This window comes from Vulpes vulpes, chromosome 12 (genome assembly GCF_048418805.1).
Source record: "Vulpes vulpes isolate BD-2025 chromosome 12, VulVul3, whole genome shotgun sequence".
NCBI classification, from domain to species: domain Eukaryota; kingdom Metazoa; phylum Chordata; class Mammalia; order Carnivora; family Canidae; genus Vulpes; species Vulpes vulpes.
Genome location: NC_132791.1, coordinates 37,466,460 through 37,486,974, shown reverse-complemented (window position 1 = coordinate 37,486,974; position 20,515 = coordinate 37,466,460). Strand labels below are relative to the sequence as shown.

The following is a 20,515-nucleotide window of genomic DNA, read 5'->3' as shown; positions in this document are numbered from 1 at the left end:
TGATTAGCTGTTAATTGTTTTGGCAAGATGCTTGATATTACCACTTTAACTGTTAGTAGCTTTGATCTGGGAACATTTTTTATTTCTTCTTAAAGCATTTCATTGTCATTTTGTAGGCTTTCTTTGTTTAGATCATCATAATATAGAATAAGGTAAGAGAAAATATATCTGAATGATTCTGTTTTATAAAAACAAACATAAGGGAATTGACTTGAAAATATTCCAGAAAAGTAGTTTAAATTGCTAGATTTTTGATTGTTAATATTCATAAGAGGTTCACTGGGACTATAAGGATGATAATTACAGGGACTATGTTTCTGGACCCCAACTTAGAACATATTGGACCAAGAATAAACTATTTGAAATTAGGATTATCCTGGGAAATCTGATCAGTAGGTTAATTATTGTTCATAAATAGCATGATGACTCCAGAAAAATTTACCAATGACAGTCTCATAGTGGAATTAAATAAAACTCTGCATTGGGTTATATCTTTAATCCTTTAGAGGGATTCAATATGTATGTTGAGGCTTACAGTTTTGACTGAAATATAATATACATAGAAAAAGGTACATGTTATCACTTGATACATTTTTCAGAAAGAACACACTCATTAAGAAACAACAGAACTGAAAAAAAAAAAAAGAAACAACAGAACCAGCACCACAGAAACCTCTCTTGTGCCCGCTTGTATTTCTTTGTGTCTTCCCCCATTCAGGTAACCACTCTCCTGCTTTTAACAGCTTGATTTAGTTTTACCTGTTTTTATGCTTTTGTATAAATAGAATCATATCCTGTAGCCTCTTTTTTTCTTCCAACATTGTATTTGAGATCCACCCAAATTACTATGTGAATTTTAGTTCATTCATTCTAATTACTGTTCTAGAACTGCACGGTGTGTACATACAACAATTTATCCCTTCTACTGTCAATAGGCATATAGGTAGTTTCAGTTTGGGGATAATTAGTACTGTTCTAAGCGTTCTAGTAGGTGTCTTTAGGTGAGCATGGATAGGTATTTGAGTTAGCTATCCATCCGGGAGTAGAACTACTACTGGATATACAATATTTTGCTTTTGTAGATCCTGCAAGTAAAATGGTGGTGCCACTTTATGCTCTGGCATATGCGATCAAGTTTCAATCCTCTTGGACACTTACCATCATCTGACTTACAAAACTGTTAGCCACTCTGTGTGTACAGTAATGCTGCATTTAGATTGTGGTTTGGATTTTGATATGGCTTACATTTAACCAAGGTTCATGGAGGATCATTTATTGGATTTCTGTTATAAGTGGTCACAGGTCTCTCCGATAGTTGAATGGGGGTAAAACTAAGGATAATTTGAGAGGTGAAAGATGTTTGTTTGCTGAAAAATATCTACCCCATGAGGTTTTACTTGAGATTTCCATCTTTGACATTTACCCTGTATGGGTCTTATGCAGCTATGGACCTCTTTGCTGAGCTATACAATGATGAGGCCTGCAGAAAGCACTTAAGTAATTATAATATATTCAATTTGATTAACTCATCACCATTATTTATCACTGAATGGTGAGAGGGTCCTTGAACACTGGAATAGAGGATTTGATGGAAGGGTATTAGTGAATGGAACACAGAAAGTTGGGGAAGGAGAGGACAGCGAGGCAGGGAAGTGAAGACAAAGCATGGCATAAACGTTTGGGGCCCATCCGGAGGCCTGGGTTGGCCAGGGGGCCTCTCATCAAGAGGAACAAAGAGCAACCCAAGATAGCATTATTGCTCTAGAAGTCTAGACTATAAATGAATTAGTGTGGAGTTTTACCCATGATTGGCCCTGACTGCAATAGACAGGTGCAGATTCTTTGTATAAAGAGAAAATAGCCTTATAGTCCTAGACAGCAAATGTTCATCAACTTCAAATTACACCTCAAATGCTGCTGGTGTCTGGACCATTGATGGATGAGCTAGGTCTTTCCAGGTCTAATGCTGAGTAATGCAAATTAGATTCTCCTGAGTTATGCCTTGTGCAGCTGGAAGGCACAAAATAGTTGCCAGGGACATATCTCCGTGCCAAAATCTTGCCAATGTTGTTAATAGTATTGTACCCTGTAATGTGCGAGCACTCTTAGTTTTATTAATGCCAATACTATGCTTTTGCCCTTTCTTTCACCTTTTAATTTTTGAATAGGGAATAACTTTGGTTTCATCCTGACTCTTCAGAAAGCAAATGCTAAACTGAAAGGCAGGTATTAGGTCCTTTCTACCACCATGCGAGGGGTGGGTAGGATCAGCACAGAAAAATCTCAGCTGTTAAACCTTGCAGATTTGCAGCCCAGGAGTGTTAAACATTGTGAAGAAGGGAGGAGAGGGGGCATCTGAGTGGCTGAGTGGTTGAGCGTCTGCCTTTGGCTCAGGTCATGATCCTGGGGTTCTGGGATCGAGTCCCTCATCAGGCTCCCTGTACGGAGCCTGCTTCTCCCTCTGCCTATGCCTCTGCTTCTCCCTCTCTGTGTTTCTCATGAATAAATAAATAAAATCTTTTTTAAAAAAAGAAGGGAGGGGAAATGCCTAGCTCTCCTGGCAAGAGAGGAAAGCAACCTCATGCTTGGAATTGCATTTCTACACTATTTCAGGGTTTCTGGTTAGCTACCTATGCAGCTCAACACTTGTCCTCTGACTCCAGAAACACCCTGTAACCCCTTTCTGGGATTTGTGTAGATAAGTGATCACACGAGAGCCATGCTAATAAATGGTCTCAAGTGAAGATACAGTGGAAAGATGGAAAGAGATCTTCCTCCTTTCTACACTAAGAACGGAGAGAAAGAAAGCAGAGATGTCTCTAACTGAGCTGCTCTCATACCATGACAATGTGCATTTGTAAAGCTATATAGGTAAAGTCAGTGTTAACATATGTGAAGCTTTTGGTCGCTCCAACAGATTTTTTAAAGCACCCTTACCATGTGCCTCAAACATTCCTTTGAATCACATCAATTCAATCTTATTAGAGTCTTTGCACAAAATGTAGGATTACTGTCAAAGGGTATGTGAAAGCATGTTACTAATTACAAAGATTTATGTAACCAATTCGCTCCCCTCAAATCATGTCTTACACACTTTATTTAGGTTTCTATTACAATATTCGAAGGATATCGCCTTGTCAAAAAAATTCTCAGCAGTCCGTAGGAAAGAATGAGCTAGTAGGAACCTCAGGTAGAACCCACAGTAACAAGACTCACCTAGGCATGCTAGCCACTAGAGGGCAATATTGGCCATGCACTATGGGCTCTCCCTCTCCTCTAGAGAGCAGTGTTACCTATAGAATGGACGCTACACATGCAGTTAAATTTTCATTGGATGCTCAATGTGTGCTTGAAATGCTGGGGTCGGTGATATCCATGAACATGAATAAGGCCTTATTCTTAATCCTGAGGAGCATATATTTAACAATAAGAGATTATAACCACATATCAATTACGATTGAACCCTGAATTGTATTTTTAAAAAGATTTATTTATTTTTTTTAGAGAGATAGTGTGTGCAAGCGCGAGTGGGGGAAGGGGCAGAGGGAGATAGAGAGAAAGAATCTTAAGCAGACTCTGTGCTAAGCACCAACCCCAACTTGGGGCTCCATCACACGACCCTGAGATGATGACCTGACCTAATAAGAATCTGATGCTCAGCTGACTGAGCCACCCAGGCACCCCAAGTTGTATTTTAAATTGTATTTCAGTATCAGTTGACAGGTGGATGTATCCCTTTGATAATAATAGCTCTAATAGAGATGCAAATACTGCCACTTAAAAACCATCCAAAGCATAAACACAATTAATTTGGAAATCTGTTTGGCATGAATGAATACTGGAGGATAGAGTGAGATATCTTTGTCTGTACTATAGAATAATCTAACTTAAAGACAGCTTGCTCATCTTTTAATAAGTCAATATTTTTTTCTTCTAGTGTAGATAGACTTCCTATTTTCACTTAGTAGGACTCCTCTTTTTCACTAAGCTTACTAATGAAACGGTAAGAATAATTTCTTATGGAATTATTTTGTATCTAGGATTAAAAATTATTTTTAATTCAAGTGAAATATTAGCTTAACTAATTATTTCATAAATTAAATGAGTGCTTAAATCACTCTGCATAAATCATAATTTTATTTATCGACTTGACCCATTAGCAGACAAAGGTATCTAAGGAAAATCAGTTAATGTTTATCATTCACCTCCTAGGGTACTTTGAACAATCCCATCAAGTGCAAGTCCTTAATTTTTAACGAATATCAGACACAATTGTGATATTCTAATGTGCTGTCAGGAAATCCAACTATTTTATATTAAACACTGTTTGGTTTGCATGTTTCTTAAACAGCAATGATTTTTTAAATGTAGCACCATTAAAACTGACAGTTTTTCAGTCAACATTGATTAAATTAAACCCAGTTTAGAGGTTAGGAAATAAAGAAACTAGACTAGAGCAAATAGAAAAATTCTCAATTAACATTACAGTTGTGACATGTGGACAAAAGCCAGATTAAGCAGATGCTATCATCAATTCATTTGTTGTCATGTTTGTAGTGTGGCAACTGGCCCCAGAGACAGAAGATCTTCTGGAAGTGGTGCATCCTGGGACACTGTTTTTTGTTTATTTCACAATGATCATCAGTCATAATGATGCAGTGATACTGGTACTCACATCAGGAACCATCAAAGCAGAAATTTAGGGAGACCAAAGCATTGCACATGCTCTTCCTTTAAAAAAAAAAATCACAAATTTACTAAAAGCCTTTCCTTAAATTTCTAGATTTTCCCAAAAGGAAAATAAACTCTTCCTCTCCCACAAAAATCTCTGAGCATTTTAAATACATCGGCAACTTACTTATAGCATGCATACCTTAAGTTGCTCAAGAGACCAGAATTCCATCAAGTGAAGAGATAAGCATGCATTACATGGCTCCTTTATTTAATTACAAAATACAAAAGCCCATTAGCAGAATGGCCTGTTGGCCTGTAGAGAGGATGCTGGCCTGCCATGTGGTAGACCTGCAGCTTTCTCTCCTGCTCGGCTTGCCAACCTGGCGGAGAGCATTGTGCACATGGTCAACCTCGAGAAGGAAATGTATAATGCTGCCCGACTCTGACCACTTCATTGTCTTCACTTCAGGGAAATATGCATATGAAATCCCTGCAGAACATGGCCATAAAGGGCATTCTGTGAATGTTTTATTTACATGAATTTGAATTAAATATCTTTAAAGGGAAAAAGGTATGAAATGATTATATAAATCTGTAATCTAGTTTGGTTCTGCTACCAGCTGTGTAATGGGGGAGAAATTATTTTAAGTCACTTAAAATGCCTTGTTTCCCCATTTGTGATGGTGATAACAGGTTTGACCTCACCATGGGAAGTTTACATGGATCAAGTGACGTTATGTATGTGAACAACAGCATGCAAATTGGAAAGCAGAGGTCCTTATTCTGACATTCAGGGCTGTTTTCAGGGCTTTCTGTGAAATTGTATTCAGAATTGAGTGTGAATGTCCTTACATACATTTTTCTGGAGAGCTTATGTCTGCTTCCTCAAAAGGGTTTTTGACCCTAAAACAAATTTGAAAGAAAGCCATTGCTATAAAGTAGGAAATATATGTTATCTTATTTTCACCCTTATTCAATTAAATGATTCATTTTGGTTATTTTTAATGTGTTATTTCAGAGTTGTAGGATGATTTTAATTCACCATTGATAATTTATATTCCAGCTTTCACAAATATACCCATCTCAAATGCCAGGAGAAGACAAATCAATACTTTTGATGTATTGCCATACTTCTCAGGATGAAGAATTTTTAAATGTCATTTTATAAGCATATGCTACCATGCATCCATTGGAAAGAAGAAGAAACGCTTGGTAGTAGGGAGAGGTGCCTAAAACAGTGGAATAGTCTCACTCCAAGGAGAGCCTTTCACAAGGGTAGAGGGAAGACATCCCCACTGGTGGATTTCTATCAGGCTTTCTTCTATTCTCCAGTCCAATCAGGTGATTGGAAACAAAATACTATTACTATTTTTAAATTATAAATATTACCTACTTGTAGAGAATTTTCAGATACTGCAGACTGACAAAGAGTGAAAAATCCTTCTTCATTACCCCACTCCCAGTTCCCTAACTGTATTATTACTATTAAATGCAAAATAATTAGTAACATTCAAAAAAATAACCTAGAGTCACTTTGTATATTATTTGTTCAGCCGGCATTTATGGAGTGTTGACTCTGTGTCTGGCCCTCTGCTAGACTCAGGGATAGAAAAAGCCAACATGATGGGTTTAACATTTCTCATTGTGAAGTCAAGAGCAAGTAGGAGCATAGAAAACACATGGAATAGCATTGCTGTGTGCTAAGCATGGCATCAAACAACAGACACTATGGGAAATTACAGGAGGGGCCATCTGAATAAGGGAAGTAGATCTAAACTGAGATTTAGAGCAAAAGTGAGTTGACCAATTGCTAAGGGGGTGGGCTGGTCAAGTTTTATTACAGTACATGCATAAAAGTCACTTACTCATATAATCAATTTTAGCAAATCTTGTTTGGGAGTCTTTCTGTAAATGCCTTATCTGCTTCATTAAATCACTGGCTGACCATCATGATGGTTGTTTTTATAAATTTTCTCCCCCTACACAGAATCCAAATTTTGCTCACTGTCATTAGCACCAAACATGGTACCAACTCACCTAGCAAAAATCCCTAATCATTCAATCCACATCCATCTGTACAACATCTAAAATAGAATTGAATTAGATATGGTCATAGAATTGTTCTCTGTCTCATTGCACAAGCTTTAGTCTTCTCAAACAGATTTCAAATATATTAGAAGCAAGAAACATGTATACTTGTACCCTGCAACACAGAATTATTCAATACTTTTTACTGCCACCCACAGGAAAAATACATTTTACTTTGGGATCCAGAATGTACATGTATAATGCACTCTGATGTTTTCTATTTTATTCTGTTCCATTGTATTTTCTTTAAAAAATGCTACTTGTGACCTACAAAATGGATTTTATGATACTAAATTGATTTCCTTATGGGTCTCGACCCACAATTTGAAAAATACTCCCCTAGCATTTATAATGCAATGTTGGGCTCTGATTTAGGGGTCAATTAAAAAACAAACCTGCTTGCTAATTGATCTGTTTAATCAGAATATTACTTTCAGCCACACAAGAAGGGAGGGCCTTTGAACTCATGACTTACATATAGGTCTATAGGAAGATAAGATATTAAATGGGCCAGAGCCATTCACCTCAAGATTGTGTTTGCTATTGGTGTAAAATGTAACTCATTTTATCCCTAGCATGAAGTGAGGAGCAAGGAGCAGATGGAGAATGAGATAGTTGTCTTGTGGTCCCAAGTCTAGTCTTTTCAGCCTCATTTCTTTTGTGTTGCTGGAAGTGTCTTGATGGAGAAAAAAGTCAAGTGGAGATGATTTGGGCATTATCTGTCATTCTGAATTCTGCACAATTTTTTCATTTTATTGTGTAAGTTCACAGAACAATATCCAGAGCTTGGGGAATGCACAGAGGGCATGATTGATTCCTTCTGCAAGTTAGAGATGGGGTGGAAGCAGCAGAGCAAGAATGGAGGGTGATTTGGGAAGGTGTCACAGGGTAAGTAAGCCAGGAATTTTGAGGAATGATTCAGATATTGCTGGTGAAGACAGGGACGCAGAGCATTTTAGAAAGACCAGCATTAGCAAAGTCTCAAAATGGGGCAGTGGCAAGAGGATAAGATGTGGGGACATTTGGACAGGAGCCAAGAAAGAGGATAATCAAAGATAATGTCTTACATGATTCAGTGACTGAGTGATGACAAAAAAGGGAACTCAGAGTGAGGAGGGCTCAGAGGTTTGGGGAGGCAGATAATGTGTTTGGCTTTAGACGTGCCAATGTCAGGGTTCATTTAAAGTAAACCATTTTGGGAAAAATTTAAAAATCAATGAAAAATAGAATACAGAGAAAAGTATATAAAGCTGTGCTACTCCAAATTCTTTTCTATACTGTCTCATGGGATCACTTATGAAATTAATTAAAGCTGTCTGGACTAAGACTACTGTCACAGGTATTGGAGATTGGTTGAAGGAACACAAATTTCAGCAACACCAAATGATACAGGGGGTTGTCTAAAGGTGTGGTTGGTGCAAAGGCCAGCCTTGTTTGACAACATAATTAATGAGCTAGAAGAGAAATTTAGCACATGACACATAAGAGAGATTAGAAGAATAACACAAATGGATAGATGAGGATGAATTTAAATTATATTTGGAAGACAACTATATTTGTAGTTAATAAAAAACATAAATATTCGGGGCATCTGGGTGGTTCAGTTGGTTAAGCATCTGCCTTCAGTTCAGGTCATGATCTTGGTGTCTTGGGATCGAGGCCCACATCTCCCTCTCCCTCCACCCCCTCCCACCACTCACACTTTCTCTTGCTATCTCTCTCTCTCAAATAAATAAATAAATAAATAAATAAACATAATCTTAGAAAAGAAAACACAAATACTCAATGGTAAGGGGAAAACATCTGGAAAACTGCAAGGACAAAAGAGTACAGAGTGTAAGCAGGCATTACGTTAAACTTCTTTTACAATAAGATGTAACAAAATTAGATTAATATGTTACAAAGAGGTACTTTTTTCCAAAAACAGTGCAGTAATAGTTTTCTTTCACACAGTCCAGGAGAGTCTCTGTAATGCAAAACATTAGCAATAACTGGGGAGGGATATACAGTAACAGGTGGCAAAAGACCTGGTTGCCTGATTTTCATGTTTTTAAAAACACATGTAAAAGGCATCATTTTATATCATAGGTGTGTAGCTCTAAAATGAAAAGTAACATTAAGTTGAATTTTGAGAACTCTGGCTCTTTTCTTTCTGCATTTTAGATAACTGTATACATCCAAAGAAATGTTGCTAATGCTGTGGGCTATTGTGAAAGTAAATTTTTCTCTGAACATGTACAAGAATTATTTCTAGAGATACTTTAAGGAAAGTGGTTTCATTTAAAATTAGTCTTGATGTATAAACTAAATGGATAGCCTTTTTTCATCTTTGCTCTATTTTTCTTTTTATACCTATCTTTTTCTGATTACAAAGTAACATTTATTGTAAAAAATGATGAAATAAAAAAGCACAAACAAGTAATTTAAATTACTCATGATATCATCTTTTAGGGCCACCCAGAATTAACCTTTTAGTCTTTATTCTTCCAATCTATTTTCTATGCCCATAGAAACCAAATAAAATTGGGAATGCATTTCAAGTATTGTTTTGTAAGCTTTTTCATTAAATAATAAATGATGAAAAATTTCCTTGCTATTAAATTGTCTCCTATAACATGATTTTAATGGCTACATAGTATTCCATCACATGAATGTGCCATATTTTATTTAATAGCATTGTTTTGCATATATGTCACTTATGATTTTTAGCTGTTATAAATAACAGTGATGAACATCTTTGCACATAAACCTTTGTTCATATGATTTATTATAATCTAGATGATATAAATAATTCCTAGGAGTCGAACTGCTGGATCAAAGAGTATTAATGTTTTTTTACAGCATTGAATACATATTAGCAATATTCCTTCCATAAAAGTTGCACCAGAGCATGAAGTGTCTATTTAACCTCCCCTCTTGTCTGGATGGCTACAAAGCGAGGAAATGTTTACACACAAATAACATAATAATATTGTCCTATATGTGTTTAGTGTTCACCTTTTTCCAACGTATTTTCTAATTTGGCTCTAACAAAAATGCACACAAAGTATATCGTACATCAAGGCTAATAATCCCTGAAGGCTAGTTAATGTTTTCACAAGGAAGAACAATGTTTAGGTGAAGGAAATTTCCATATTTGACATAGTTAAAAGCAATCTATGCATCTGAGCCAGGGCCAAGTAGTCACAGGGATGCAAATTTTAGATGAGAGTGAAACCCTGGAATACAGAGTCCCAGCAGAGAAATCAAGAGTCTGGTCTAGAAAGATATGGACCAGTCAGACCATCAGCACAAACCTGGCAAAGGTCCAAGTGATCAAGGGATACATAATGCAGTGTGTATGTAGAAATCAGACTATACCTGGGCAGGGGGAGACACAGCGACCTTGGATTTCTGCAAGCCTAACTTGTCTCATCTATAAAATGGGCATCCTCATAGCAATAACAATATGAGCCCCAAGTATTGCTTTAAGGATTAAACGTGATAATATTTTTGACAGTACTTTGAACATTTTAAGTCACTATAGAAAGATAAGTTATTTTTTGGCTGAAGGGAAATGCAATGAGGTGATAAGCAGTAAATAATATGAGGGGCTGGAGAGAAGTTAGCAGACATACAGCATCTAAAGTGGGGGCAAGGGACAATTCCTACATTTTAATTTTTTAGTTCTTTACTTTTTGATAGACCATCTGTAAAATTTATTATTTTTTGATTACAGAAGTACCATATGTTTCCCCTATAGCACAAAGAAGAAAGTTGAAACCACCTTCACTTTCACTACCCAGTGACCACCTGTTATATTAGTGATCACCCTATTAAATGTGTGGTTCAAATTCCAATTCTGTTATTTACTAGAGTGTGACCCTCAGTAAATTACTTATCCTGATTTTCCCCATGTGTAAAAGGGGGATAATAAAGTTATATATAGTAATAACAGCAGTTAAAATTTATTGTTCAGTGGCCAATCCTACAATCAGTGCTCTAATGTGGATTAATTCATTAATTCATTTGAGTCTGTGAAGTAGACTTTATAATTATGCACATTTTGCAGGAAGTTAAGCTCAGAAGGTTCAATAACTTACCCCAAATTATATAATAACCAGTAGGATCATTAGTAAATTAAATGGGAGCATAATTATTTGAATATTAATAGTCATGTGCAACCAAGGACAGGACACAGTATGGGAAAACATGATAACCACTTGGTGATTATAGCTAGGGACAGTTTAAGGAAGTGGGCAGGAAATCGGCTTAAGAAAATGTGGTCTGGGGCAGGCCCGGTGGTGCAGTGGTTTGGCGCCGCCTGCAGCCCAGGGTGTGATCCTGGAGACCCGGGATCGAGTCCCACCTCAGGCTCCCTGCATGGAGCTGGCTTCTCCCTCTGCCTGTGTCTCTGCCTCTCTCTCTCTCTCTCTCTGGGTCTCTATGAATAAATAAATAAAATCTTAAAAAAAAAAAAGAAAATGTGGTCTGTAAATAATGCCACAGTCTTTCCTGATGACCTAGAGTGTGATTAGCAGATACATAGTATGCTTGCATGGAGTATCCCTCCTACCCACACGGTAACAATCACTAACCAAAAGCAACAAAGCTTTTCCAGGGACTTAGAGTCCCCAGAACCTTTCTCAACAGTGAAAAATGACCAGAATCAAAGAGGGAGATAAAATTGATTTGCCTTTCTTTTTTTAATAAAAGATTTTATTTATATTTTATTTTAGAGAGAGAGAGCACGAGCACAGGCAGAGAGGGACAAGGAGACTCTGTGCTGAGTGTAGAGCCCAACACGGGGCTCCATCCCAGGACCCCAAGATCATGACCCGAGCCAAAACCAAGAGTAGGTGGGTTACCCGACTGAGCCACTCAGACACCCCTGATTTGCCTTTCTGATAAAAATACTATATAACATCTCAACTTTTTAGGACAAGAGTTGGCCAACATTTTCTATAAGGGGCAGGATAATGGGCATTAATAGGGTTGTGTTCGGGTCTCTCTACTTCTTCACATATTATAAATGCACTCTTCCGTCAAGTTGATCTATCCTTCTGTGTTTGTTATGAATACTATAAAAAATACTATCTCATGTTTTCTGTCTGGTTCATGTCACCCTTCCCATGGAGGTCTCTCAGTTTTCCTTCAATAACTTCTATGTGACACAGGTGGTGAGGGAGGGAGTGCTTGAGTGCAGTTTTGGCTATGCTCAACATACCAAATTTGTCTGCACTGTGAAGAGAGATTTTCAATTTGAGGCCGGATGCACTATAGCAGAGTCTCCCCAGGTATTCCATATATCTTCTTCAGAGTCCTCCTCTAGCTCCTGCTTAAAAGAAACCACCTGATCGCAGTGGTGGTTTGATTAGATCCTGGCTAATTTGGAAAAATTAGGATGGCGTTGAAACAAGATCTCTCAAGTCTGTCACCAATTATTTGTCTGACCTCAGGCAGCTTACAGCTTCTCCAGGTCAGTTTCCTCATCTGTACAGTAAGGGGTTCGGTTTAGATTGGTGGTTTTCCAACCAAGATGCCATGAAACATGGACACTTTACCTGTGTGACTGGAGCTTTGGGACATTGAAATGGGGTCACAGGCTTGCTTTTCTGAATTTCCCCTAAGAAAGACATACTGAATAGACATTTTTTCCCTCAATTTAGGACTCTTTACCCATAGAGTTTTCTTTTCTTTTTAAAAATTTTATGACTAGTTGGACTAGCAGATGAAAAACATATATGAACAAGCAGTAAATGAGTTTCACTTGAAATATTTGGAAATAACTATTTCCGTTTTGAGGATGTGTGCTCATTGCAGCTTTATACTGTACATATATAATCATATTATCTTTAAGAAAAGCTGTCCTCAGCTTATCAGTCCTAATACATGATATTAAAAACCTATCAATAGGTTATTCTGAGAAGAATACCATGACTTCCAGGTGCTTTCCACCTGAGCAAGTTTGAAAACCACTGTTCGTATGTGCTTGTGGTTGGGATTTCGTGTTGCATGCCTGCAGTGTAGCTATATTTTTCTTTGAGCAAAATTGTTTTTTATTCATGTGAAATTAAACATACCATAATTTCATAATATATTGCAAAGAATATCCATAGATTTTCAGGTGCTTTCCATCTAGGCAAGTCCGAGGCGAATGAGAGAGTCTATAGGGATTTTCCTAAATCTTTTTTGAAATTCTTTTTTTTATTTTTATTTTTATTTTTATTTATTATTTATGTATTATAGTCACAGAGAGAGAGAGAGACAGGCAGAGACACAGGCAGAGGGAGAAGCAGGCTCCATGCACCGGGAGCCCGATGTGGGATTCGATCCCAGGTCTCCAGGATCGCGCCCTGGGCCAAAGGCAGGCGCCAAACCGCTGCGCCACCCAGGGATCCCCCTTTTTTGAAATTCTTCATTTTTAACACTGTCCCCTTGAATTGTTCCTTCTCCTGTCCCATTCTTCCATTTTTTTCCCCACCAAATGTCAGCTCCTTTATCCTGCCATTACCTGCTCTCTACACACCCAAGGAGAGCTGTTTCTTTTTTTTCTTTTTTTTTAAGATTTAATTTATTTATTCATGAGACACAGAGAGAGAGAGAGAGAGAGAGAGAGAGAGAGAGGCAGAGACACAGGCAGAGGGAGAAGCAGGCTCCACGCAGGGAACCAGATGCGGGACTCGATTCCGAGACCCCAGGATCATGCCCTGGGCCAAAGGCGGCGCTAAACCACTGAGCCACCCGGACGTCCGTAAGGAGGGCTGTTTTGCTCTGAGTGTGACACTAAAGGAAAGGGCTGGCTCTTTCCAAGCACTATAGTACTGCTTTGCTCTTCTGCCACTTAGCTCTGGGATCAGTCCTCAAAGTCTGATAGATCTCGAACAATGTCTTAGTCTGGCTTTTAGGCATAAATGTTGAAAATCAATTCATAATAGGATTTTTTTTTCCGGTCTAAATGGGAGATGAGGCTAGATAAAGACGAGGTGTCCTGGAGGACCCTTGTGGGCTTATCTCTGCTCTATGATCTTCGACAGCCATTGAGTTCTACCTTACTGTGGTGGTTTAGCACCTTGTCAATTTGGTGAGGTTGGGACTGTTTTACCCAGAATCCCTTTGCCTGTGTGGTACCAGGTGAGGGATGGCAACAAGAGAAATTTGCACAAAATATAGAGTGCAGAAGTGAAGTGGTCATCATTATGTTCTGAGGGCGGGCACAGGACTCCAGGCACCACTGCAGCTGGTGCCCCTAGTCACTGATCTGCTAGCTCCAACCTTCCTCAGCTTCCAGTTCATCCTCTCACACTCCCCTCTTCCCCTCCAGCGTATCTTCCCAGCTGCTGAACTTATTGACCTATCCTGACCTCAGACAGACACTGAGGCAACATTCCTCTCTAGATTCATCCGCTCCCACAACTGTGTAAGCTCCAATCCCTTTAATAAGTTCCTCCTTCCACAGCACTCATCATGATTCTTTTCCCCGGTGGAACTCTATGGGATACATGTGCCTATAGTGGTGTTTGCTTTCTCTATTTTACCACGAAAAGTGTGTAATGAAGGAAGGAGCACATGCCTGCCTTTTGTCCCTTCAGAACCGGCCAATGGGTATATGCAAGCTTCTCCGGAGAGCACTGTGGCTGATAAAAATGCAGAGCACCATTATTTGAAGGAGATGGGGCTTGAATGAAATGGGTAAAAAGAGGAAAAGAAAATGCATTCCCTAAAAAACATAATCAGCCTGGCTTCAAAGTTACAGTGTATATCCACTAATTTTCAAAATCCTGCTTCATTCGGGTTTTATAATTTCTGTGGGGATCCCTGGGTGGCGCAGCGGTTTGGCGCCTGCCTTTGGCCCAGGGCGCGATCCTGGAGACCCAGGATCGAATCCCACATCAGGCTCCCGGTGCATGGAGCCTGCTTCTCCCTCCGCCTGTGTCTCTGCCTCTCTCTCTCTCTCTGTGACTATCATAAATAAATAAAAAATTTAAAAAAAATTATATAATTTCTGTGGAGCCGGAATCTCAGAAACTAAAGACCAATGTATGTTCTAGATAAGTCCATGACTCTTGGAGCAAGCTCACTCTATCCTAAATGTAACCCTATTTTTTTACTGTAGTCTAAGGAAGGAACTGAAGTTTTGATGCAAGGCTTATGCAAGTCACTATTACTTTTCAGAGCAAATCACAGAATATAGGAGCCTCTCCTCAGATCCACATCACCACTCTGAAAATAGGTAGAGTCAGTGATTCTTTATCCAGGAGTGGGAGACCAAATATGAGAGATGTCTTTACTTTCGAGAAAGCCTTTATCTCACAGTTACTTTCCTTTTAGCTTTAGGATCAACGTTATGTGTTACTCTTGACACCTTTACAATCAGAGTTGGAACTCAACCCCACCTGTGCTAAGACCAGTAGTTTACAAACCTCACTCATTTATGAACCATTTATGTACCACCTTCATAATTTAAGACACTTATGAGATCTGTTCACTTAATAATTTCTACTTAAGTGTATTTACCATGTTTCACTGAATCTAGTGGACTATCCATTGTGAGATATTTTTTGTACCACCAAGGAAGCAAAAATATTGCCAACTGAGTTATACAATACCTTCTTATCTTAGAAGTTTTATTTTCCACTTGTTGAAATTGCTCGTTTAGACTTCCTCTCAGCCCTGAATGAGTTTCCTGTTTCTTACTCAACTAAGAAAAAATAGTTTGTATTTCTGTTTTCATAGCTGATGAGTATTAATATTGGATCACAGCCGAAATAAATCCACCTTGCCCTGCAGCAGGCTCGTCCAGTGTAAAATCTCTGAATTTTCAGTGCAGGGACTCCCAGGCTTGGGTTTAGGGGGAAAAAGAACTTGAAGAGGAGACTGGATGAACAGGGCTGGGGAAGGGCTGCTGAGTATGTATCTTATATCTGCTTCACTCTGTTCTGTGGGACAAGTGGGGTAGCTAGAGGCAGCAAAAGCCAAAAGATCATGAAACAAATCCTGATTTCAGAGATATCAAAATACAGGGAAAACAAACACAACTTAGACTCAACAGTTTCTTTAAAAAGAAATTTTATATTACCTCCAAAACCTGAAAGCCATATAGCTAGCCAAAAAGAAAAACAAAAAGTAATGAAATAAAATATACAATATTAACTTCTAATTAGATACTGTGAATGTGGAGGGCTCTCCAGTTGAGGCATGCTTTAAAAAAGGGACATTTGTCAGTGTTAGGTGTTGCATCCTATTAGTACCAAATGGAAACTTTCTCTTTTATTGGAACAGAAGGATTGGAAGAGAGCAGAAGAGTGAAAACGTTTTCACGTGAGACCCAGTATTAATTAAAGCCGGGTGTAGGAACTATGTAAAACCATATTTGTAGATACCACCAGTGGTTTTTAGCTTATATTTTTGGAAAACACAATGTAAATATTGTCCTTGATCTTTTCTGTTCTTATCTACCATCCAAAACACTAACAAGTGGGCTAGAAAAGAGCAAACAAAAGTTGGAAGTCAGGTACAAGCAAGGAGGAGTGGATAACAGGGATAAGTCAGACTTGGGAAAGAAAATGAGTCCTTATATCAAGTCAGAATTGGCAGAACAATATGCAGATCTGAATATTTTGAAGCACCAGTGCATCTGTTTTTTCTTGCTTTAAAACAGATCACCACCAACTTATTAGTTTAAAACAATATCCATCTATTAGGTCTGTCTGTAGGTCGGAAGTCCTACAACTCTCAGTAGCGCTTTCTGTTAAGGGTCTTGGAAGGTAAGCTCTTATCTGTGATATCAGAGGAAGAATTTGCTACCAAGCTCATTAAGGTTGTCAGCTGAATTTAGTTCCTTATAATTGTAGGACTGAAGTCTCCAATATTTTCTGGTTGATTGTTGGCTGGGGGTCATTCCCGGTTTTTGGAAGCTCTTCTTTGCTCTGATCCTTGCCCCACAACCCTTCCCTTTTCAAAACCAGCAATGGGCTGTCAAATCCTTAGTTTTCACTTTCCCTGGTTTTTCCTTCTGCTACTGGTCAGAGAAAGCTCTCTGCTTTTGAAAGGCTCCGTGATTAGAACAGGGTTTTTTTTTTTTTATTCATCCATATTTAATAACAAACATTGAAACCTGATCTTTTTTTAAATTCCAATACAATTTACTACGTTCTATAGAAGGACACAAATTCAAGACCAAATGTGGACACATATCAGAGACTTGACTTGAACGACCAAAGATGGCTCTACATGCACTAGTGAGGATAAACAACACTCAGCAGTGATTGACAAGAAAAATAGGAAAGAAAGAAGAAAGATGTTTCAAGACTGTCTTCAAAGACACCCCCAAAGACATCAGGGGAACTTTGCTGGAATGATGTAGAAGCCCACTTAGATTCTGCAGTCTTCTACTGGTGAAGGAGGAGGGGCCGGAGGTTCTGTAGGGCCGGCCACACTAGAAGGGACTTGCTCCAGATCCAGAGGGGAGGATATCACCCTGGCCTCATCGCTTTTCTTAGTAAATCGCTCTTTTCTGGTGGCCATGGTGACTCTGCGTCTGGTCACCTCGGAGGTCAGGTCTCCATAGGGCAGGTTGTTGCCATTGATTGTGGGGCTCTTCTGAGCCATGGCCTTGCATGCAGAGGACTCAAGGCCTCAAAATCCCTCCACAGTAGTATCTACATTAGCATTCTATTGAATAACTAGAAACAGGAATCTAGGTGAGCCATCTTTAAGATTCTGCTTACTGTAGTTGTCTCCGGAGATTCAGCTTGAAGTATAGAAGTGAAATGAAGGGGCACCTGGGTGGCTCAGTTGGTTAAGCATCTGACTCTTGGTTTCATCTCATGGATTGTGGGATCAAGCCCTAAGTTGGAGCTCTGGGTTCATTGGGGAGTCCACTCAAAGATTCTCTCCCTTTGCCACTACCCCTACTTGTGCATGTGCACAATCCTCTCTCAAGTAATTAAATAAATAAATCTTAAAAAAAAGAAGGGGTGTCTGGGTGCCTCAGTCAGGCATCTACTTTCAGCTCAGGTCATGATCCCAGGGTTCTGGGATGGAGCCCCACATTGGGCTCCCTGCTCAGAGGGGAGTCTGCTTCTCCCTCCCCCCCTCTCCCTGCTTGTGCTCTCTGTGTCAAATAAATAAATAAAATCTAAAAAAGAAAGAAGAAAGAAAGAAAGAAAGAAAGAAAGAAAGAAAGAAAGAAAGAAATGAAATGAAATGAAATGAAATCAATATCCTTGAGATGTTTCTGTAGTAATTCTCAGCAAAATTAGAAGTGTGCCTTAAACTAAAGTCTGCCTTTGAATGGGTGATACTATAACTAGGCTCCAGAATAATCACTGCAGTAACAAATACAAAGGAGCTAACATATTTATTTTTTATGTAAACATAAGCTACCTCACAGTACTCCATAAATGAATTTCATACAGAAATAATAATTTGACTAAAGTCTAAAATGTCTAAACCTCCACCTTTCTGTCTTCTGAGAGACGTCTAAATGCCAACCCAGAATTTTTTTCTTTGTTGTTAAATCTTAAATTAGGGAAAATTTCCAGAATGAAGTTAATTCTCCTACACTTTTTAAACAAATATGTGGCTGAAAATACTGATATTTAAACACGTGAATTGTAGACACATACACACTTTTATCTGATTCTGCTTAAAAGTTAAAATCATCAACAGCTGACTCTCACTTTATTACTCAGAACTCAGTCACTGTAGGAACGCAGAGAAGTTCAAAGATACAACATGATTTTGAAGCCAAAATACACTAACTTCATCCTACTGAAAGGAGACAGTTGTGTCCCACTGAGATGATGGAGTTCAGGCTACAGCAAAGTTCAGGCGGGCCCCGTAGCACCTCCCCACTCCACAGTGTGCAGCTTCTTTCTGGCACTCCCCAGAGCTGGGAATTTACCACCAACATCGCCTTGGGGAACAGTGTTAGCAGCTGAGAAACTGCAGGAACAAGCTGCTTCTCAGTGACTCCCAGATACTATCAGAATGCAAGAAAATAATTAAAATCCTAATTAAGTAGTTTCTCATCTGGCTCATTTGAAGGCACTCCAAAATGGTCAGATTTAAGGCATGGTAAACAGCTGAAGTGTTAAATTTGCTTGTTAGTTAAAACCTTTGTCAGAGGTCAGGTCTACATAAGGAATGTGAAAGAGAGTATTGGGGCAGGATCTGTGTAATTCAAACCCCAAACAGTTTTGCGTGTGTCCTTTGTATCTTTCAAGTAAAAAAAATAAATAAATCTCTTTCTTTTACCTAAACTTTTTTGGCATAAATACTGATTCAATATTGTCTCTAGCATAGTATTGTATGAGGAATAATTTTCATATTCGTAAATGATATGGGAGATATGGAATAGGCTGAAAAAAATCCTAAGAATGTACTAAGGTTTTAGACACTAAATTTGTCAAAAATACTCTAATTTTGGCATATTATACTACCTTGTATTAATTTTATGCTAAATAGCTTAAATACAAAATATATGACATCTATTTAGATTTATGAGTGAAACTTAATTATGCCTCCGTATTTTGGAGGCCAATTTGCTTTTGGCTACCTTCTCTTGGTTTTACTTTATTTCTCTTCTTGTATGGATCTAGTAAGAACCAAACATCACTGTTTTCCAGAGATGTAGTTTCTTAGGAGACATTTGTTAAAATTCTATTATAAAAAAGCATCCAATAAGTCTAAGCATGTTAAACCACAACCTATAACCTGGGTGTGTGTGTGTGTGTGTGTGTGTGTGTGTGGTGTACTATATAGATTATTCGGAAGTGATTTGTTAGGTTATTATTTTGAAATTGCTATTTAGAGATGAATAGACACTGATATTTAAGATTTTGAGTATGGGTAATGTCATAATCAATATTACATCCAGGCAAATTTTTAAATAGGAATATGAATCTCCTGTGATCTCTACAGTTTTCAGACTCTGTTCCTTGAACTTGCTGGTTTTGCCAAACCTTGCCTCTGGGACTCTTATCACTTTGTTGCTTCCTCTTCTGCTAGTCTTCTTTCCACTCTCTCCCTCTTTTTTTAATTGAATAAATTTGGCATGTAACATTGTAAAATTGTAAACAATCCAATTTAAAAATGGGCAGAAGAACTAAAGAGATATTTTTCCAAAGAGGATATCAAAATGGCCAACAGGCACATGAAAAGATGCACAGCCTCACTAATCAGCAGGGAAATGCAAATAAAAATCACAATAAGCTATCACCTCACAACTGTTAGAATGGCTATCATCAAGAAGACAAGAAAACAGGTACTGGTGAGGCTGTGGTAAAAAGGGAACCCTTGTCCATTGTTGTGGGAATGTAAGCTGGTCCAGTCACTATGGACAACAACATGGAGGTTTCCCAAAAAAATAGATCCAGAAATTCTACTTCTGGGAATATACCTAAAGGAAATGAAAACAGAATATTGAAGAGATATCTATATTCCTATGTTTATTACAGCACTATTCACAATAGTCAAGATGTGGAAACAATGCAAACGTCCATCAACGGGATAAACATGAAGGGATAAACATGATTGTGGTGCATCTACACAATGGAATATTATTTGGCCATGAGAAAGGAGGATATCTTCTTCTCCTTTAACTCCCTTTTCCAATCCTTTTGGTTGGAGGAGAAAGTAGTGCTTCCAAGTGTGGACTTTGGAACTGGATTATCTGGTTTGGATCCTGGCTATGTCCACTTACAAGCCATATGATACTGGGCAAGTCACTTAATCTCTCATGCCTGTTTCCTCAACTGGAACAGGGGAT

At 38.4% G+C, this 20,515-nt stretch overlaps 1 protein-coding gene across 1 annotated transcript; it reads right to left on the bottom strand.

Moving 5' to 3' along the window:
- Positions 1–17,115: 17,115 nt before the first annotated feature.
- On the bottom strand, positions 17,116–17,352 carry MYOCOS (myocilin opposite strand). Its single transcript, XM_072731906.1, has one exon. It carries the CDS (start codon positions 17,350–17,352, stop codon positions 17,116–17,118), a length of 237 nt encoding a protein of 78 aa, XP_072588007.1.
- Positions 17,353–20,515: the final 3,163 nt, after the last annotated feature.

Excerpts from the sequence above, each read along its gene's own strand:
- MYOCOS (XM_072731906.1), bottom strand. The coding sequence starts at position 17,352 with ATGGCTCAGAAGAGCCCCACAATCAATGGCAACAACCTGCCCTATGGA.